This window comes from Rhodnius prolixus, unplaced genomic scaffold (genome assembly GCF_049639745.1).
Source record: "Rhodnius prolixus isolate KJV_2025 unplaced genomic scaffold, Rpr scaffold_2, whole genome shotgun sequence".
Taxonomy (NCBI): Eukaryota; Metazoa; Arthropoda; class Insecta; order Hemiptera; family Reduviidae; genus Rhodnius; species Rhodnius prolixus.
The window spans coordinates 54233986-54256522 of NW_027411592.1; the positions used below are offsets into that span (position 1 = coordinate 54233986).

Consider the following 22537-nt stretch of genomic DNA (forward strand, 5'->3'; position numbering starts at 1 on the left):
TCCTACATTTCTGTGCGAGAACGCCTGTAAAAAAAAATTGTTGAACGAAAATATCCGTGAACTTCTCTTCTTTTGCAAGCTTCTAGATCTTAGTTACTTTGTATGCCATTGTTCCTCTAACTTTTCTTAGCCTTGGAAAAAACAGACGATTACATAACCTTATCACTTGAAATTTGAAAACTACATTGTTAATATGTGTGACTTGAAAATTATTTTATTTATTTTTTAATTCCAAAATCAAATTTTCAACATCGAAATATTATTTTGCAAATTTAAGGCGTGTCAGCATGTGAGGTCATTGGTACCCGGTGCATGTTTCGGCAGTGCTCAGCCGATTTCCAGTATTCGATCTCTGATACGAGAGAACACTATCCACCACCTGTCAGTGAGCTAGGGAAGAGGAAATCTAAAGACAGGCAGCTAGCTGGACCCGAACCTGGGATCTATGTCCAGTCCTCTCACCAGAGCTAATCCCTTCCATCATGATGATTAATTATTATAACGAAAAGCTGCATTATGAGAGCTGGACTAGAGTAATTATTTTTTAAAGAAATAATACTTATTACAAACGTTTTGTGGTTAAGACGTTACAAAATGGAAAGGATTATAAAGTAGTCCAGTTTTTTTTTTTTTGGTACACCTTTATTGTTAGTATTAAGTAAACATACATTTTTTGAAAGGAAGGTAGGTAATAAATTTGTATTATTATTTTTATAAATTTGTTTGCATAAAGGTACATCTTTTGCAAGTATAATTAGCTCGAATAATTATTGTAGTAAACATAATTTATACAAAAATGACTATAAGAACAGTTTCAAACAAACTTTTTTCAGTACATAATGAAATTGGATTTTAGTCAGGGGATCTCAATAACAAACTTTGCCAGAAAAAAATGTCAAATACAATTAAATTTTTTTAAAAAAGTATGAGCAGATTGTATTCCTAGTATACTAAAAGTCGTAGCAGCTAACATTGAAAACCTTTTCTGTAAAAATCACATTTTGTGATATCAGATATTTTTCACAACAGTTCTATTCAACATTCTATCAACGCTCTAAATGAATGTTGACATAATCTAGCGACAGAATCGTTCACTGCTCGACGGGGCACTACTCAGCTTATATTTGCCTTAAATTTCATTCAAAGAGGCAATATTTTAGAATTCTAACGTTCCGTTTTTTAGATTTTATGTTTTCGCGCGCTCTCGGACAAAGACCATGCGCTTTTTTTTGTTTTCGTATTACAAGGACTCAACAATTTTTTCTTTATTAACTGAAAAACTGAATATCTTACCAGAACCAACCCTTGAGACAGGGATACTGGGCGTCCTGCGGTTATTCCAGAAAAATCAAAGAACTGAATCCATACTTTTCATGCAATAATACTACTACTTGTAACAGGAGTAGATGAGTGAAACTGCTTGTCTTTTACGAACCACACGCTCATTATTACCTTATACGTACATTTCTCTGATCTATGTAATCTATGAACAAATACTAACGATATGAGATTTACCATACATTCATATGGTTGCAAAGTCTAGCTCCACTATCGTTTCCTATTCATTCTAACGTAATTTAAAAGAAAATAAAAAATTAAATCCTGTAGCGTATCCTTTCAATCATATCTTTTCTGAAAAAGAAAAAAACAGCTCAGAAGGGTTATAGGGGAACGAGAAATATTTCATATAACAAGTTTTATACCTAATTTTCCTTAAAAGTGGTCTAATCATGTAGGTGAAAATTTACTTATTGGAGGCACGTAAGAAGTCCCAAAAATGATACTGAGAGAAAATTTGCCTGATTTTTCTTTGATACAGCATTCATAATTTGAAAATTAATTTATTATAATCTTTTTTAGATAAGAGGAATAAAAAATTTGATGACCATGACAAATAGTTTTAAAATAAGATAAAAAGAAAGAGGGGTGACACATTTAGTGTTAGTGCTAGAGAAATCTAATTACGTGTCTTTTAATTATTTGCTAAGGTGGAAAATAATTTGAGATGTTGATTTGCAAAAGCTGGTGACCTCGGTGAGAAGGTTATATGTTTCAGTATCCGTTCCATATTAGTGATGGGCTATTTGAGCGGACTCGTTCCATTGGAACGAGTCCGATGGTGGAACGAGTTGATTCAAATCCCTATTTTTAAAAAAAGTGATTCCGCCCCGCCCCAAAAAATTTAGGCAAATAAAAATGAAAATGAGGCAGCAGAAGGTTTGGAACGATTAAACATAAGAACAAATGTCACGCAATTTATTATATTATTATATCATTAAATGTTAGCTTTCCCAGTTAATAACAAAACTATATTTCTTTAACACACATTGAGTACTATCTCTAATTTCCAATTGCTCTGATAAATATAAAATTAACAACGTAATACAAAAATTAACACAAAAATAGGCTAGTCAAATATAAATTAAAGCAATGCAGTTTTGTCATTATCTAGCTTGACCACTATAAGACTGGAGTTAACTTACTTCAAGAGTATTCAAGGTAGAGAAACGGAAATGGGTAGGAAATTATTCCGTAAAAATTCTAACCCTTCAAAATTATAATTACTCATAATATTTATTTACTAAGAATTGAATATCAAGCTTTTAAAATATTATCTTATTGTTTTACAAAAAGAAAAAGCTGTGTGCTTAATCTTAAACTTAGCGCTGGACACTTACTCTCATCTTCATTGGCGTAAGTTTGAACGTGTACATGTCAGCTAGACGGTCAAAGTAAAACTGGGCCAAAATTTAGTATTACCTAACTGGTTTACTTAGTGTAGTATCCCTCCCACTCTATCATCTATTTCACAAACATTCATCGATTAAAAATATTTTTTAGTTAAATATTCGTTTCATTGGAATACAAAAAACATTATAACGCTTTCTTAAGATGATTTGAATTTTTAAAATTTGTTTTTGTCCATTACTCTTATAAAATACGAAGAATTTCAAATAAAATATAATATACAAACACAGAATGATCTAGGGTGCAGGTGGAGTCGGTCGTAGTTACCATGACAACGGAACCGTTAAACGACTCCGGCCCAGCTCTAGCATTTTCATTGGTTAAATCCACTGGAGTTGGTGGAGTCGAATCCGGAGTGATTTAAATCCTTTTGAAACCGGACTCGTTCCATTTTTTCGTTCACTGAATCTAGCCAATAGAAATTGCTGGAGCTGGAACCGGAGTTGTTTAACGGTTCCATTGCTATGGTAACGAGGACTGACTCCACCTGCACACTAGATCATTGTGTTTGTATATTATATTTTATTTGAAATTCTTCGTATTTTATAAGAGTAATGGACAAAAACAAATTTTAAAAATTAAAATCATCTTAAGAAAGCGTTATAATGTTTTTTGTATTCAAATAAAACGAATATTTAACTAAAAATTATTTCCAATCGATGAATGTTTGTGAAATTGGTGATAGAGTGGGAGGGATACTGCAGTAAGTAAACCAATTAGGTAATACTAAATTTTGGCTCAGTGTTACTTTGACTGTCTCACGGTCATGTGCACGGTTAAACTTACCCAATGAAGATAAGAATAAGAGTGTCCAGCGCTATGTTAAAGATTAAGCACACAGCTTTTTCTTTTCGTAAGATAATGAGATAATATTTTTAAAGCTTGATATACAAGTCCTAGTAAATAAATATTTCTTTATTTATGAGTAATTATCATTTTGCTTGAAGGGTTAGATTTTTTTTTATGGGAATAATTTCCTACCCATTTCCGTTTCTCTATCTTGGATCCTCTTGAAGCACATTAACTCCAGTCTTCCAGTGGTCAAGCTAGATAATGACTAAACAGCATTGCTTTAATTTTTATAATTGACTAGTCTATTTTTATGTTAATTTTTGTGTTACGTTGTTAATTTTATATTTATCAGTGCAATTGGAAATTAGGGATAGTACTCAATGTGTGTTAAAGAAATATAGTTTTGTTATTAACTGGGAAAGCTAACATTTAATGATATTTTTTAATAAATTGCGTGACAATGTTACTAATGCATAGGGTAAGTACAGAGACCGGAATCGGTGAACGAGTTGTTGGAATCGATTCCAACCCTGGAACTGATTCAAATCCAACGAGTCCAAAGACGGACTCGTTCTGCCCATCACTATTCCATATCCACTGGATAAAGGAGAGAGGGAGGTTACTGTGTTTCACTGTTCACTAACCCTACTCTTCTCTTACCACACCAGTTGGAAGTTGGTATTACGTCTGAAGTGTAGGTAGCCTTAAGTTTGAGGTAATAATAATCGCTCGTCATTCCATTCACGAACTAATGTTTTTTTAGATAAACTACTAAAACTTAAGTTCTGTCACTCCATGTGTACCTGATTTTGTAATTCTGAATTATTTTTTCTCACAAGTAAGTAAAAATTCCTTATTTTGAATCTCCTATTTTATCATTTAAAGGTGATTACTTCTTCCTGGTTTAACATTTTTCCCACTTACTCTTGATTCTTGCTGGGATTTAATTTTTTTATTTTTCACAATATAATGCCCAAATAATTATAATACTCATTCTTATAAATTTCTGAACAGCATTCCATATGGTTAAAGTTAAAGAAGAAATTTTCAGAAGTTTTCTTCTGTTAGTTTTCATAATCCATCAGTGTGTCGGCCCTCCAACAAAAACTAAGGAACCAGGCCAAGCAAACCATGACAATTCTTCAAATTCAGACTCTAACACCAGTTCATTAGTAAGTGGAATTTTTCTAAGTGTAGCTATGTACATTACGATCTTTAAGGCAAGAGGGATTTCAATTAAGTGTAAGATCTTATAATCTTAAGATCTTAATAATAATATTTTCAAATGAATCGGTAATAGTATTTTGTAAAAATAATTTTAATACATTTTTCTTTTAGGATGATTTGGGCCTTGAATATAACAGATATTTGAAAGAAGTAGTCGAGGCCCTAGAATCCGATGCAGATTTCAAGAAAAAATTAGAAAATGCCCAAGAAATAGATTTTAGAGTAGGTATTTTTTTCTTTTGTATATTAATTGCCCTGATATAACTTATTTAAAAAATTTTGCTTAGTGAAGTGATTGTCTTCTGGATACATGCATTTTTCTTTGTTAAAGAAGTGCAAGGGGGAATTAAAGTAAGTTTATAGTATTCATGTATTTGTCTAATTAACGAATTTTTGTAGTACTAGTTTGAAAAGTCAAACTAAATTTATTCTCTACAAGCCCACAGTTTAGAACATGTTCATGTAAAGCTTTATTTATCATTCTTTAAACTTAAGATTAAAAACTAATTCTTGGAAGTGAAGTTCTGTTTGAACAAGACAAGAGGTGCTTCTTTGAGGGAAGTGAACTATCCACTTTTTTTAGAGACAATGTTTTAGCGGGTATCCCTATTTTATCCTACACAAAACATTACGCAAGAGCCTATTCAGTCTCGTATGTGAAACAACTCAGCACACCACGCTTTTTAGCCAATGATAATTAATGAGATTGAACAAGTACAGATTGCAGCTCGTGTCCGCTTGACATACAAGGCTGTCACAGGGTATTATTAATAGGACACGAATGACTTAAAAAATCAACTTATGCATTTGTATTGAAAGTCCTTAAACCGAGACCCTCGAGGAATGTGAAATATTTAATATTTCTGATCTAGTAACTAAGACCATCACCTCTCCTTGCTAGAATAGTTGCAAACAGAAAGAAGCAACGCAAATGTCCGCTTCAATTTTCAAACTCTTTCGGCTCTATTTATGTTTTATTGCGAATTATTTTCTTCTAAAGGTAGCTATTTTATAAAGGTTTTTCTGACTGCCAAATCTTATATTACATCAGATTCTATCTTCTATTTTTTCCACCTATATTTTGGCGTCTGAAAACAACAAAGATGATTGGATATTTATGTGTGTTTTTAGTTAATTATTTGACGTACTCATACAATAATGGGTAGTTAGATAATAAAATCAATTTACATAAACATAAATTTGTTTTTGAACAAAGTTACAAATATAAGACTTGTGGACGAATGTTTGTGCAACTTATTTGGAAATATTGAATCCATAGGCTAACTCTAGCTCATCACGACACACACATATGGGGAGTCTACGCATGAGGGATTCATGACAGAATCGCAGTTGATACTATATATTATACTGTGCAAGAGGTGATATATAATGTATCATTTACAAAATAATTTTTTTTTTTTTAAACAGTCAGGAAAAGTGGCCGCTGAATTGGAATATGTTAACCACAATGTACGAACGAAATTGGACGAACTAAAACGAACCGAACTTCAACGACTTAAACAGTTAGTAAAGGAGAGTGACCGATTGGAAAAGATGCAAAAAGAAGGAAGGAATGTTAATGATATCGCCGGTCATCTTGATCACGCAAATGAACATACATTTGAAGTTGCTGATTTTCATAAACTGATTACTAAGGTAACATATTATCATTATTATTGTGTTTTCAAACTTTGGTTAAAGTGGGCCGCAAAATAATAATAATGAGATAATTCCATAAAGACTGAATAAAAATAACTTTCTTAGTAATAATTGTGATTCACTTGCTTAATAAGGTGACGATAGCTCTCTTGTTTTACCATCTGTAATGGTGTTTGAGGAGATGTTGGTTGAAGATGTTGATGGATAAATAACACTTTTAGTATCGGTATAAGACTTTGTATATTTATATGACTGACTGCCAAGGACTGTATACTTTACACTACAAGAACAGAACAGACTGACTCACGTGGCTAAAACGATGTGTACAATTAAAGTGCTAGACTTTGAACAGAATCACAGAATCTGCTTTTTGACTTTCCTCTCGTTCTTATATACATTCGCCGAGCCTCCCTTCTCTGTGTGCCAATGTAATGGTGTTTGAGGAGATGTTGGTTGTAGATGTTGATGGATAAATAACACTTTTAGTATCGGTATAAGACTTTGTATATTTATATGACTGACTGCCAAGGACTGTATACTTTACACTACAAGAACAGAACAGACTGACTCACGTGGCTAAAACGATGTGTACAATTAAAGTGCAAGACTTTGAACAGAATCACAGAATCTCCGAATCACAGAATTTGCTTTTTGACTTTCCTCTCGTTCTTATATACATTCGCCGAGCCTCCCTTCTCTGTGTGCCAATGTAATGGTGTTTGAGGAGATGTTGGTTGTAGATGTTGATGGATAAATAACACTTTTAGTATCGGTATAAGACTTTGTATATTTATATGACTGACTGCCAAGGACTGTATACTTTACACTACAAGAACAGAACAGACTGACTCACGTGGCTAAAACGATGTGTACAATTAAAGTGCAAGACTTTGAACAGAATCACAGAATCTCCGAATCACAGAATTTGCTTTTTGACTTTCCTCTCGTTCTTATATACATTCGCCGAGCCTCCCTTCTCTGTGTGCCGAGGGGGATGTCTCTTTCTCTCTGGCTAGAGTGGGTGAGTGGTGGGGTTTCACTACCCCTACGCTAGAGTGGATGAGTGGTGGGGTTTCACTACCCTTACACCATCGATTTTTGAAATCTATTATTTTTGAATATTAATCAAGTTTAAAATTGATCTTTGTAAATTAATTACATTGTGTTTTTCCTTTTATTTTGTATTCGATTGAATCGTTTAGTTTTTCAGCGTGTTGACAAAATAATTCTTTTTTTATTTTTATTTTTTAAGATTTTGGCTACCAACTGGAGTTTCAGCCAACTACATCAAATTAATTAATCTAAAGCACTAAGATAATGTATGAATATAATGTGGTTAGGTCCGCAGTGCTAGATATTGTAGTATTTTTTATTTTATCCTTCGTAGTAGGATTGTTTAGTGTGCCTTTTACCGGTTTAGGGCTACCATCCATCATCAGAGATAGATTACACAGTTTAGAATATACGAGTACATTTAGATTTCATTTATGTTCCCGTCTCGCTACACTTGCTGACCCCCCATTCATTTAATCTGAATTCACTAATTGTGTGCTGTCTAATCCTCAAATAATAAATATTAAATTTGTTCACTTAATAGCATGTTTTATAAAAAAAATATATATATTTTTATATTATCGGGTTCTGTGGTCATCTTTAAATTTATATACTAATATTTGTTTATTTGTGTAGGTGCGAATGGATTTGGAAGAGGCTGATAGAAAAAGAAAACAAGAATTTAAGGAATACGAAATGCAAAAACAATTCGAACAAGAGCAGAAGATGAAAGCAATGGATGAAGAACATAAGAAGAAGTATGTGGAAGAACTTGAAGCTCAGAAGAAGAAACATCAGCAACATGAACCTGTAAGTTTTTTTTTTTTTTGTTTTTTGTTAATGTCATCTTAGTGCAGTTTTCTTGATTTTGTTGTTGCTTAATTTGCCAAAGCTGCATCGCCCCGGAAGTAAGGCGCAGCTTGAAGAAGTTTGGGAAAAAGAAGATCATATGGAAAATCAAAAGTTCAATCCAAAAGCTTTCTTCCATTTGCATGGTAACTTTTTTAGTTTGAATTATATTAATTTTTTAATGAAAACGTTTGTAAGATATATGTTTCAAGATATATGTGTTTTATAGCAATACTTTTCAATTTATTTTAGAATAGAAAAATTTAAAATACATATTTATTTTTTATTTTTCAGATCTCGATGGGAACGGATATTGGGACGAGGAAGAGGTGAAAGCCCTCTTTTTGAAGGAAGTTCAAAAATTGTATGATGCAGGTGCGCCAGAAGATGACATGAGAGATAGACAGGAAGAGATGGAAAGGATGAGGGAACATGTGTTTTCTGAATCCGACACAAACAGAGATCGTCTTATAAGGTAACTAGAGAAACTTCCTTTTTCAAACACATATGATTTTATTATTTGTTTTCAAATGTTATTTTAATTAAACCATAGATAATGTGTCACTTGTCACAATACTTGGTTAAACTATTGTGAACAACCTGAAAAAAAAGAGGTCTGTGTAAATGTTTGTGAACTTTTATTTAAAAAAAAAATACAGACATTACATACAAGCTTCTGGTATTTATCTTCAAGTTAGGCTTTATATTCTTTGTATTTCTTAATACAAATTGACCCCGCCGTAAAAATTATTTCAAATATTTACCAACCGGTAAAAATTATTTCAAAATTATTTCACTTCAATAAGTGAAAATATTTTTTTTTCAAATAGATTTTCTCTAACCAAGCTCAAACGATTCTTTAAACTTTTATACTCTTTACATATGTTTATATCTATTATAAGTTATATTGGCAATATTTCCTGGAGATATTTGATTTAAGGCACTTCTGAGGAAAAGTAAATTTTCTTAAAAAGAGACATTTCAGTGCAATATATGGCATTATTTTCACCAGTAATATATTATCAAAGAAATTGTTTTAAGGAAAGTGCGAATTTCTTTGAAGGTGTTTTTAGTTTTTCTCAAAACCCATTAAAATTAATTTAAGGAAAATTATAGGAAAACACTTTCTACACTAATAAAACGCTGTATCTTTTGTTTTGCAAGTTGTTAAGTTGAAACACGGTAAGTATAAGGGAGGAGAAAATATTTTGAACTGAATACATCTATTTCCATGCCATATCACTGTATTATGTGTTATAATCTTAAAATTGTGAACTACGGTAAAAGTAAGCAACTTTAGGAACTTGTTGGGGAAGTCTTTTTTTACAAAACATTTGGTATGGGCATAATCGATAAATTACGTAACTATAACATATATAAGTTTTAGTATTTATATCTATTTACTAATGGTTGTTAAATATCCAAATTTTTTGGATGTACAGCAGTGGCTATCGTGGGTGCTCTCTTCTAAATCCACCTGCCATGCCAAAGTTACACTTTTAACATAGCTGTAGTTTTTACATTTAGATTGGTATTTTTAATGCTCAGTTAGTTGGAGTAAAAGTATTACATTGTAGGAGACTACATTCTGAAAGAAATGAATGAATGAATTCTAAATGAAAAGATTTAAGATTGAAGACACTAGACTTCGGTGCGGCATCAATTGTGGTCCAACTCGATAGTACTCCTACACACTGAGAAAGGCAGGTAACTAGGCATTACGCTGTCGGTGGTTAGTTCGTGGAGGCCGAATCGCTTGGCCTTTCATCGCTTGTTACATTGTAGAAATAAACATTCGTGAATATTTACTGCAAAATGTAATGGATGCTGTTAATCAAATTCGCCGTATGTGTTAATGTTTCATACTGGTCAAGCTTGTATTTTATTTCAAAGAGCACATTTTGTATAATTTATATGAGTGATTAATTTATTACTTGTAAAACATGATATGGTTTTTCATTAGTAAATCCACCTGCTATTAGTAAATCGATATAAAAGTAATGTTTGTATAAATAAAATTTTGGTGTGTTTTAGTAGTTCTGGAATTGATTGAAGTAGATAGGACTTATTTTTACGGATTCATAGCATTATTTTGTTACTTGAGATGACTTCCCATCATGTTCTCGGATTTTTTTACGTAATTTATATGTAATACTCTGTGTATTATCAACCCTTATTTGATACTTTTTGTCCTACCGGACAGTTTTAATAAAAAATGTAAGACATAGTTATGTATTTATGCTAGACTTGTTTTTCCAATAGTTATTCAGAATTTCTGGAACAAACCAGAAAACAAGAATTTGAAAGAGATGACGGTTGGGAAAGCCTCGACCAAAAGCCGCAATTTACCCAACAAGAGTATGAAGCATTCGAGAAACGTAGGCAGGAAGAGATTCAGCGACTTATTGATCAAGGATTGGTAGGGTTATTTTTTTTACTTATTTTTAAGAACTGTACCAAATGAATGAATTAATTTTCATCATGTCTATCTTCTTTTAGTTACATCCATACGCACCTGGTATGATGCCTCCACCACAGTACGGAGTACATCCTGCTCAGTACCAGCAAGTAAGTATACCTTTTCTTTAAATTCTTGTCTTACGGTGCCCCCTGATGTGTGTAAAAGTATAACCTATGTTTTAAAATAGTATTCTTACCATCTCCTGGAGAACTTATCTCAAAATTCTCAGTCGCTATTTTAGGTAGTATTTAGAAAGATTTCACTCCTCCATCAAGTCGTGAGAAGATACCGGGCTGCAAAAACTGTATAATAAGATAGATACGGTCCATTATTTCTTTTCAGGGATGTAACAGTGCATTGTAACTTTTAAGATCCATTATGGCCCATTGCCTAGTGTTAAGGAAAGGATTTTTTTCCGTCCAGGCCGAGGCACACTTTAAACCCCCCTGTTCCGGTAATAATTGCCCTGACAGATCTTCGCGTGCTTCATCTACCACCTGCGTCAATATCTGAAAGATGCAGGAAACTTCCGTATGGATTCCAAGTACCTGGTTCTTGGTCAAATATTCCTGCACCATTTCTCTCAATACTCGACCTATTCGTGTACTAGCAATAGTGTTAGCATGGTCTTTTAAAATTCTCCAGTGCTGTGAGATAAAAGGAGTCAAAGTTATGTGTGTTCAGGAGAACCGGTGATTCATGCTGTTTTTGTTTTCAAGGCTATTGAGTATTCTTCTCACTAATTTGTAAGTCCAACTTGCTTAAAACCCTTACCTTGAATTTAGCTCAACCTTTTATAATTTAACTCAACAAAAAGTATTTATATAAATTGTAGATTCTTGTGTTCCGTAAACTTTTCTATATTATCATAACTCATAACATTATTTGAATTTTTTTGTCCTCCCAGCATCCTGCACAAGCAGGATATGTTCAGTCTGGTGTTCCACAGTACCAGTATGGAGGTCAAGTGCAACAAATCCCACAACATCCAAATCAAATGCCACATCTCCAACAACAGCAATATATGAGTCAACAGCCAATACATCATCCTGGCCAGGTACCACAACAGCAACAGTATGGTGTACCACCAGCATCAAATATACATCATCCAAATCAGCCACCTCATATGCAACAATACCAGAATCAGATGCCAGTGCAATCACACGGTAACCAAGTACCTCAACAACAGCAACAGTATAAACCGCCCGCCTTGCCAGAAACGAACGAAATACCAAAACAGTCTGTGAATCAGGTACCTCAGATGGGAATTAATGAACATCAACCACAGCAACAGCAGAACCCACAGCACCAACAGAACCCACTACATCAACAAAACCTACAGCATCAACAGCAACAGCTGCAACAGCAGAACCCACAGCATCAACAGCAGCAGCAACAGCAGCAACAACAACAACAACAACAACAACAACAACAACAGCAACAGCAGCAGCAGTTGAATCACATGCCTCCTCAAGTGAATCAGCAGCAAGAGATGCATCACCTTCCACCAGCGCAACAGCAGACAAACAATATGCCACAACAGAAGCAATATCAGTCTAAATATGAACCTCATGGAAATAAGATAGCATCTAATGAGAAAATTCAACGGAATATTGTAGCTTAATATTCGTCATATTCATTCGCATCAATAAAGGTAGCATCATCACTATTGCCAAAATGAATTAATTAAAATTTATATTTTTTTATTTAAGACATAAATTTTTAAATTAGTGCAATTTAGGAACAAATTTGGGCTACTTTCTTACGTTTAACCTGAACATTGGCATTCAATTTTTATTTTCATTACAAATTTTGTTTTTGCAGAATTCAAAAGAAAAATTACAACTAAAAGCTATTAAAGATTTATTCAGCAGGCACTACTAAATTCTTTGTTTCATAATATTTTCATATATCGAATATAAACTAGAAATTTAAATTCATGGAAACTTACTGCACACATTCTCTTATAGTTTACTAGATAAAATCTTGTAAAGAATAACAAATTCAACTATGGTTTCCTATTAGTCTGATATTATTTGAAATTGGCTTGGTCATTGATAAATAAAATTTCAGATGAAAGAAATATGTTTGATTTCTGATTAACACTAAACTATTATTAGATTTTTACATAATATATCAGTTTTGCAATTATTTTTATTTTAAATATTTTATAATATTCTTTAAGATTACTTACGAACGTAAATCCGATTTTTCTATTATTGAAAGAATAACCAGTTATAAATGTTTATTAATCGTAAAGACTTAATTATAGTATTACTAAAAGTCAATGTACATAAATTATATGTGGGTAATAAATCTAAAATTATCAATGAAAACTATTAATGCAATTATAAATATGACATAATAAAAATAATGATAATAAGTTAGTATAATGCTATCCATATAGGTCGGGTTCAGCGCGAATCCCCTCTACAGTTTAGAATAATTGCACTGCCCCGTGTTGGGATATATTGTAAATTATATTAGCCATTAGATAAGAGTGTGCTACACAAAGCATGTTGGGAATTCCTCCGTCTTTCTCTACAAGTTTGTTTGGACCTTATTTTGTAGCTACTGATAATTCCATTTAGCTCCCTTTTCCAACCATCATTTCCTACCTACTTTAACACCTAATGGCCATACCCAACACTGATCTACTAATCACTTCAAGCCCTTTTAAATAAAAAATGCATTCTCCCATGACCGGGTGGGTGTACCCGCGTACAAGTTTCTATCAGATCTCTTTGAGGTGAATTTGCCTCATTCAGAAGCTTCTAGGTTGGGTTCTTATGCTGTAGGTGTAATTAACACAAGCATTTCAAGGACTGTTGGTGCAGAAACTGGCATTGGTTAGAAAGACTTAAGTGTCAAGTAGGTTTAGTGAGTAAGAAAAGTAACCAGAGTTCCTTTAATTCCAAATTTTTGCGTTTTTAAAGCCTGTCCCCTAATCAATTATTTAAGAGATACTCGACTTAGATTCTGAAATTATCAATTGATACCTGTTCAACTTTCGTAAAGAACAAACTAAAGTCTCCCCTTGTCGGGGAATATTCAGACGGTTTCTCTGTTTTGCTTTAATATTAATAGTCTTTTATAGGTTTTACTATTTACGCATTATTTGTTCAGTCAATAGAATTACATGTTTATCAATCTTCTATAATTCCCAGAAAAAATGAGCGTTGGTATCATACATAGTTTTCTTCTTACAAAAGCTGCGCCCCCTCATTTAAAATATAATTTTAAAACTTATATATATATATATAAAATGCACACCACGTTTCATTAATTTTATTTTAATATTTTTCCTAAAAAGGAATTGATTAAACATTAACATTTTAAATGATACACTCATTTAAGTGTGGCCATGCAATCCCATGTGTTGCCTCGTATGTAACCACATACGTACGTAACCTTCCGCACTCTGCGTCTGTAAGTATAGTATGAATTCAGAAACGAAGATGTTCTCTCTATATTGTTGATAACTCATCGTCTGATGATAGATTAAAGTTCGAAATCGTTTAGGGATGCAACAAGTAGTATGCTACGTTGGACAAAATCAGTGGTACTTCATGTTACATTCAAGATGTAACTAACAAATGTTAATGAATAGTGATAGTTCACAGTAAGTATTAAGTTCTCAAAAATAATTATTTCTTTTGTTATAGACCCTTCAAAATGAAAAAAGATTCTCCAAGTAGTGGTTTTCAGTTTTAATTTTGGTGGGCCAAAATAGATGGTTTTTTTTTTTTTTTTAAAGTAATTATTTATTTATGTCTTTACTGAATTCGTACATAATTTAAGTTAGGTAACAACTCAATGGTAAGGACAATATGTTCTCTTCAAACCGTACAACACGATTAATTTCGTTATTCCAACAGTGTAATAAACGTCATTTATTAATTTTTTGATCAGATCAAAAAGAATAAATAAGAGTGGCGTCATTTGTCGTCTAGTAGAAAGCTTGCTACATATAAATGCAAACCTGAAATCTAAGGTAAGCGTGCTTTCTAGGATGGAATTAAAGAAAATGCCTTCTCTTACAGCTTGAAAGAGATACTAATTATGATTTACCCATGAGATGAAGTATTCATAAAACAAACGTAGTATGATTTTTTTTTTTTGTTTAAATGTGTCGCAATCTACCTTCTAATATCTTTATATTCAAAATATTCATATTGTGGAAGTCAAGTAAATGTAGACTTTTGTCTCATAAGACAGTAGGGGGATTAAACCAACACAATATTGTGTAAATAATATTTATAATTGAAAAGAAGACGCTGACCAAATACTAGATTTTGTTGAATTGTAGTGCTTTACATGCATTATCACATGTTTTTGAGAATTCCAGATCAGTATTAGCTTCTAAGTCCTTAATTTGGGTCTATAAAAGATTTCAAAGAAATAACCGCAAGTGTGCTTCTGCACGTGTCTAACTGATCATTCATAATTTGGTATTTATCCGGGCAAAGATAATTGATAATGCCTACTGAGAACGATATTTAGATTCGCGAGCTTAAAATATGAAAAAACCGATCCACAAATGTATGTTGATCACAAACAAGAGTAAATTATTCGCTAAATTTTTGATATTGGGTTACTTTTTTCGATAGATATATTTCCAAAAAATCTTAAAATAGTTTCGCTATTGACTGCCTGATTCCTGTCTTAGATAGTCATCTGAATGTATCTCTAAATTAGAAAATTTTACACTAATGAAAGAACAATTTTTTTTGTATTTTTGTATTGTTTAATTGTATTACTTTTGTATTATTATTTTGAATATTTGTATTTTCCTTAAACATTGTTACCCCAAACTCTTTTGTATGGGTCTAGACCCCGAATGCATATATTATAATATTAATAATGACGGAATGTTCCGATTGAGTAATCCCGGAGAAAAAGTTTAACGATCTTTGTTATTTTGCTTGTGGTGAAACCGAAGTAGATTGAAACTGTAGTTTAGAAAAGAAGTTGCCATTGATCGTCTAAAATTTTATCTGAGGCACCTGTTAGCGTAACACCTTTAAGCTGTACTTCTGTTTCATTATACAGGGATGTTAGAGTTAATATCAAAAAGTTCAACAGAGAGAAGTATAGCTCGATATGTGACACGAGAGACTTACATGATGATAAAAAAAAAAATATATTGTAAAAAAACAAATAGTTGCAATTGTGAATCAATTATTTTTAAAAAATGCATGCATTCAATTTCATTATTTAGTTAATTTTAAGATTAATGCTAGAAAGTTGCAAATTTTGTCTTTAAAAAAAAATGCCCGTAATTTATAATAATACAATGAAGAAAAACTTAAATAAACTTAAATTTTGAACATTTGTCTATTATTTTACCTATATTTGATATTTTTATTAATTTTGTGAAAAAAATAGGTAATGGATTTATTTTAATTTAAAAATAAAAGCTGTACAAGCTTAAAAATACTTTTTTCTAGAACAGGTCGTGCTATCTGGTAGCTAATCACAAACTAATCTAGCACTGTTTTGTACTTCATTGTTTTTTTTAATTAATTTACGTCATAAACTTTTTTTTAAATAGAAACATTTATAATTAGGTGGTATTATGTTATTATTAATAGATTTTATTAAAAAGGAGCTATAATAAATTGTATTCGCTGAAAAAAAAAGCAATAAATGAAAGTTCCTTCGATAGTGGCCATTTTGACTTGGCTTGTATATAGCTAAGTATGTTCGCAGGGTGTGGAGGGTGGGGCGTTTTGTTTCGTTTGCTGTACGAACCTGGTTATTAGTACTTCTTACCAAACTTTCAAATTATAACCCTTCTCAAGCCAACATGAATATAACTTTGCTTGCTACATTATATACAAAACTTTTTACATTTTATAAAACTTTCTACATTTTAGGAGATACTTTTAACACATTATTGTTTTGGCCCGTTTTCTGTACCTTCTTCTCTGTACCAACGTGGTTATTCTTTTAGTACTTATCAAACTTTCAAACTATAACCCTTCTTAACCAACATGAATTTAACTTTGCTACATTATATACAAAACTTTTATACTTCGACAAAACATTTATCATATTTTCAAATAAGTTTAAATTATTTGGAGAGTTCGACCACAAGAAGCAGTGTGCTCTCTTCAAATTTCTAGATGATCATTTTTCGATTATAACGTATTTATTTATTAAACATTTTAGACATATTTGGAGAGACCGACGACAGAGTATCCTCCTCCCTTGATGTCTCAGATGATACTGAAGAAAATTTATTACAGTTTTATAATATTCAAATATTATTTGAAAATCCAGTTAGTGTTGCCCTCTGGTGACGGTTTCTAGAACTACTATTTTCGGAGACCGACAGAGTATCCTCCCCCGTTGATCACCTAGATGATACTGACGTTTTTATTCTATTCTATATATAGCAGTCCAGCAAGTGCTGCTACCTAGTGGCGCTTTTGTAAAGTACTATTTATTACTTTTCCAGTAAGTGCTGCTTTCTAGTGACCATTTTTAAAACTATTTTTTGTTTTTTAATTCTATTTATATTTCTTTCCAACTTATTGATTTTTCTTTTTCTATTTTGACATTTTAATCACTTTTAATATTTTTTAATTTTTTTTTTTTATACAAATATAATTTAAAACTATAAGATTACTAAAAAATAGGTAAATAAATGAAGACTTTTATGAATTAATGAGTTTTCGCTTTATTGTCAGCAAACTTAAAATAAAATATATAACTAAATGGATTAGATTCAAAATTGCAATACAACTACATTTTATAATTTTGTATTCGTTTTTATAACTTATATATGAAATAAACGTTTTGTATTTTTCTATTGGATAGATGTACTCCAATGTATTTTTAATTTTGGCAAAATTTGTTGAGACGTTAATATATTTGATATGATTTAATTTTCTTGAAGAAAGGTTTAGTTTAACAGAAAAATTCTACGTTTCTAATAGGACTACAATAATGTAAATTAAATTCGAATTATCTACTGAAGTTTTAATGTAGTATTTTTTCCTTTATCCAGTGCTTTCATCCTTGGGCTTTTTCAATCTTTTGTCAACTTGCAGCCCCGTTAAACTCAGCTTTCACATGAAAAGATTATTATAAGGTCACTCTATACTTCCAGCAGCACGACCGTAAATGAGTTGATTGGCATCCACTCTCCATTTCCGATAATAAACTAATCAAGGGAATCTATCTAAACTCCATCTGTGGAAATGTTGTTCAGGTAGTCTTATCTATTATTTAATACGTTCGAAGTAATACATCATATACTAAAATTTTTGTTCATGTAATTAAAATCTTTCCTTTTTTTTTTTTTTTACATTAAATGTGCATGTTATTCTGTATCATTTTCTAATCACACAAAACCATTTTTAGTCGGTCTGATATTTTTTATTTCTTCGATTCCATGATACAACCGAACGTCTACTATAACCGAAGATCTACGTTTTGAGTTCTCTCAAACGAAATGATGGCCTATATTTCTAGGTGAGTGAACATTCCATTATTAAATTGTTAGGTAGTAAATACCTTTACTAAAAAAACCTTAGTAGTGTTTATAATCTTAGAAACACTTTTATACACGAACTAAATGACTGGAAACACGTTAATTACCATTTAATTTATTAAATCTTTGAAAATAAAATGTTTCAATACATTTGAACGTTTCTTGTTATAAAAGTTCATCCCTATTCATGACTTACTTATTCAGTAAGTAAATTTTCTGATTATGTAAAATTAACTTTTTTTTCAACAGAGTGATCGAACCTATCAGAAACAATTTTAGATAAATATACAATATATATAAATTTATATTTGTATTAAATGACTATTAAATTATCAATGATTTGATTAACACCACTTTCACTCCCTGTCTTCAGTGATCAATATTTATTTCGTAACTGTAGTCAATATTTTTTTAATTTAGCCATTTTTCAAAAAGTAGCTAAATATGGTGATTTAAATGTAAAAATAAACAATTACTAGGAACATTTTAACTCAATATATCAATAAACTGGTACCTTTACATGTAAAAAGAAAACTTTTAAAATCTTAACTGTCCAGTTTAGAGATCTACCTACCTAGTTAGGTTTGAATAAAATACTTTCAAAATCCCTTTTGTATTTCATTTAAACTAACGTTTGTTTCACTATGTTTCAGCTTAATCCAGGAATTTCAGAGGTAACAATTCCATTTCGAGTAATACCTATTAGGAAGTTCTGTAGTTTCACCAGAAGAGTAAGGTACCACTTTATTAGGTTTACATTGAAATAAATTGTAATTCATTCTATTTATAAAGCATTTATAATATCATTCTGAAATACCTATGTACAGTTGTATTTTACATAAATAAAAATATATAAACTTGTTTATTATTATTAATTATTTATAAATTCATATAATAAAGATGTCTAATTAAAAAAAAGAATTATTTCTGGAACTGGGTAATGGGATAAGTTAAAAAAAAATGGTTAAAAAAATTCTTTTATTTTCACTTTTAGTTTCTACATTAAGTTTAAAAATGGTGACATATTCTTTCCTAAAAGACATTTATTTATTAAAAATTAACAATAAATAAAGCTAAAACGAAGGTTACATAACATTTTTTACAGATAAAAAAAAAATTAAAAAAAATAGTTCTAAAAATCGCCACCAAGTAGCTGCACTTACTGGACTTGCATTATATAAAACAAACAGCTGTTATTAGTTCTAAAATGGCGAGACAGCCCTCCATTGCTTAGTAAAGGAGCTGGAGGCCTCTGTGCTTTGCAAGGAGACAGCTCTGGGTGTGTTTCTGGACATTGAGGGGAGCGTTCAGCAATACTTCCTTCAATGCAATTTCCTTGGCGATGGAAAGGCATGGTATAGATTCCACAATTACAAAGTGGATTGGTAGCATGCTAACGTCAAGGAAAATTACAGCGACTCTTTTTGGAGAATCACTGATGATAACAACCGTCAGGGGATGTCCGCAGGGAGGGGTTTTATCTCCGCTCCTGTGGTGCATGGTTGTTGACGATTTAATTGGGATGCTAGATCTCCGTGGGTTCACGGTCCTTGGCTATGTAGATGACATTTCTGTAGTAGTCAGGGGGAGGCACGAGATTATCGTGGCTGAACTTCTGCAGGAAGCACTCAAAATTATAGAAAGATGGTGCAGAAGAGTGGATCTCTCTGTGAACCATTCTAAAACTACTCTGGTTCCCTTTACTAAGAGAAGGGACAAAGAGAGCTACAAAAATCTTGAATTTTTCGATAAAACGCTGGATGTGTCAGGCGAAGTTAAATATCTATGTGTCATTTTGGACTCTAGACTTACTTGGAAGGCACATCTGGATAAAGTCACACTTAAGGCTAAACAGGCCTTAGGTGGCTTAACTAGGACCTGTGGGAAGACTTGGGGTCTTCGCCCAAAAATGACCCACTGGCTCTATACAAGAACGGTCATACCTATTATCACCTACGGAGCAGTGGTGTGGTGGAGGAAGACTGAACAACAGACGGCCATAAAAGCTCTTGCTAGAGTACAAAGGATGGCCTGCATGTTGATCACAGGGGCCTTTGGTAGTGCTCCTACTGCTGCGCTGGAGGTACTGCTGGGGTTGCCTCCGCTTCAATTTGTTATTCAAGCGGAGGCAAGGGCTGGCGCGCACATACTAGTGAGAAATGGACAATGGTGGCACATTAGCTCCTCTATTGGGCATATGAAGATCACAGACAAATTCGACCTATTGCCGGTCTTAGACATGGTTGGGGGACAGTGTCTGTCCTAGATACAGTTTCGAAACTCCGTTTCAGGTGATCCTCAGATCGAGGAATGAATGGAGGTAAACTAGACAGAACAGTGCCAGAAGGGAGTCATGTGGTTTACGGATGGCTCCAAGATGGCCTGCAGGACCAGAGCTGGAGTGTATGGGGCTAAATCTAAGGTACTCATTGAGAGTCCTCTTGGGAGATACGCCACAGTCTTTCAGGCCGAGGTTTTTGGCATTACAGCTTGCGTTTGGGAAAATCTGCGAATGGATCTTAGAAATAGGGTGATTTGCATTTTTTCGGACAGTCGAGCGGCACTGAAGGCCCTCTCTTGCTTCAGAATTACCTCTTCCCTAGTCTGGGAATGTAAAAAGGCCCTAGATCAACTGGCTCGGCACAACAAAGTCAGATTGGAATGGGTGCCGGGCCATGTGGGGATTAAGGGGAATGAAACAGCTGATCAGTTGGCCAGAAAGGGAGCTAGTACTCCTTTCACTGGTCCGGAACCAGTCCAGGGGATCACTAGGGTTGCAGTTCGTGAGGCTCTCAGAGATTGGATCTGTAGAGAACATGAAAGGTACTGGGTGATGCTTCCTGGGGTCAAACACAGCAGAGAATCATGCCCTTGTTCTGTAAACAAAGAACAAGTGACTCTAGGTTTGGGCAGGAATCAGATTACTCTGATTACAGGCCTATTCACAGGGCACGGAAGGTTCAGAAAACACCTGCACAAGATAGGGCTTATTAAAAATCATGCATGATCAGCCAAAGGAGATAATAGCGTAGAAGGAACTAGTAGGGAAAGCTCTTGACCTTTTTAGAAGGGGAGGTTTCACCCCATTTCAATATCTCCTGATGACCTGAACGTCCACTTCACTTCCTTCTTAACCAATGCCTCTTGTAATGTTCCTGCTCTCATTTTACCCTCCTTTGATCCTAACAATTTTTTTTTCCATCATATTACTCCTGAAGATCTCCTAACCTCAGTTCTGAAATCCCGTACAAATGACTATGGCCCTGACAACATTCCTGTTAAATTAATTAAAGCCTGCCTCCCAGCGATATTGCCAGTCCTTTACCATATTTATAATTTCTCCCTTCAGAATTCTATTTTCCCATCCTGCTGGAAAACAGCCCTAGTCCGTCCTCTAAATAAAATCTCAAATCCCACCTCTCCTATTGATTTTCGTCCCATCTCTATTTTATCAAATTTCTCCAAACCCTTTGAACGTTTAGTGCAATCCCAGCTTTCTAATTACCTCGAACAAAACAATCTCCTTAATCCACTCCAATCTGGCTTTCGTCCTTCTTATTCCACTCATTCTGCACTCTTGAAAATTACCCATGACTTGCAGACGGCTATTGACGACCAAAAACTTACCATCCTTATACTCCTAGACTTCTCCAAAGCCTTTGATACCGTTGACCATCATATCCTGCTATCTAAACTACAATCCCTCTCTTTTTCCAATAGCACCCTCCGTTGGTTCCAATCCTTCCTGTCTAATCGTTCCCAATTCGTTGTCACTCCCGATAGTAATCCTTCTTCACTTCTTCCTTTGTCACGCGGTGTACCTCAAGGTTCTTCCCTATCTCCCACCCTCTTCTCAATTTACATCAATGACCTTCCTCTTTCCATCTCTCATTCCCAGTATCACCTCTATGCTGATGATTTTCAGATTTACATATCCTTTTCCCCGTCGGATTTGTTTGAAGCTGTATTTAAACTTCAAGAAGACCTCAATAACATCTCAGCATGGGCCACGAACAATAAGCTTACCCTGAATGTAGAAAAGACCAAAGCTATTGTTATTGGCTCCAACCCACTCCTTAAATCATTGGCTCCTCTTCCTAATCTTTTCCTTTACAATACCCCAATAAAATATTGTCCCTCTGTGAAAAACCTTGGTATCACTTTCGATCAAAACCTATCCTGGAAAAACCATGTTTCCCAAATCTCTCGCCGTTCCATCCATATCCTTAAGCAGTTTAATAGTTCCC

General features: G+C 33.2%; 1 protein-coding gene and 1 long non-coding RNA gene across 5 annotated transcripts; one reads left to right on the top strand and one right to left on the bottom strand.

Moving 5' to 3' along the window:
• Window positions 1-620: 620 nt before the first annotated feature.
• On the bottom strand, window positions 621-2671 carry LOC141449997 (uncharacterized). The gene is made up of 2 exons (XR_012455850.1): window positions 1704-2671; window positions 621-1632 (listed from the first exon to the last, which is right to left on the bottom strand). It is a non-coding gene; the product is annotated as an uncharacterized lncRNA (long non-coding RNA).
• Window positions 2672-3522: 851 nt separating this feature from the next.
• On the top strand, window positions 3523-19161 carry NUCB1 (Nucleobindin 1). 4 transcript variants are annotated; one of them, XR_012455846.1, is made up of 14 exons: window positions 4156-4234; window positions 4304-4378; window positions 4555-4712; window positions 4879-4989; window positions 6196-6423; window positions 8116-8289; window positions 8372-8474; window positions 8623-8803; window positions 10591-10747; window positions 10828-10896; window positions 11697-14411; window positions 17805-18008; window positions 18161-18271; window positions 18944-19161. XR_012455846.1 is itself a non-coding variant. In XM_074119978.1 (10 exons), the coding sequence occupies exons 1-10, from the start codon at window positions 3538-3540 to the stop codon at window positions 12411-12413; spliced, it is 1962 nt and encodes a 653-aa protein (XP_073976079.1). In that variant the 5' UTR covers window positions 3523-3537; the 3' UTR covers window positions 12414-15896. The 4 variants fall into 4 exon arrangements, 1 of the variants encoding a protein (XP_073976079.1); XR_012455844.1 differs by lacking the exons at window positions 4156-4234; window positions 4304-4378 and adding an exon at window positions 3523-3601; XR_012455845.1 differs by having other exon boundaries at window positions 4139-4378.
• Window positions 19162-22537: the final 3376 nt, after the last annotated feature.

Bases quoted from the DNA above. Each gene is read 5' to 3' on its own strand.
- NUCB1 (XM_074119978.1), top strand. From the start codon at position 3,538: ATGAAGATAAGAATAAGAGTGTCCAGCGCTATGTTAAAGATTAAGCAC. The intron at 4,990-6,195 runs GTAGGTATTTTT...TTTTTTAAACAG, and splicing joins CCCAAGAAATAGATTTTAGA to TCAGGAAAAGTGGCCGCTGA. The intron at 10,897-11,696 runs GTAAGTATACCT...TTGTCCTCCCAG, and splicing joins ATCCTGCTCAGTACCAGCAA to CATCCTGCACAAGCAGGATA.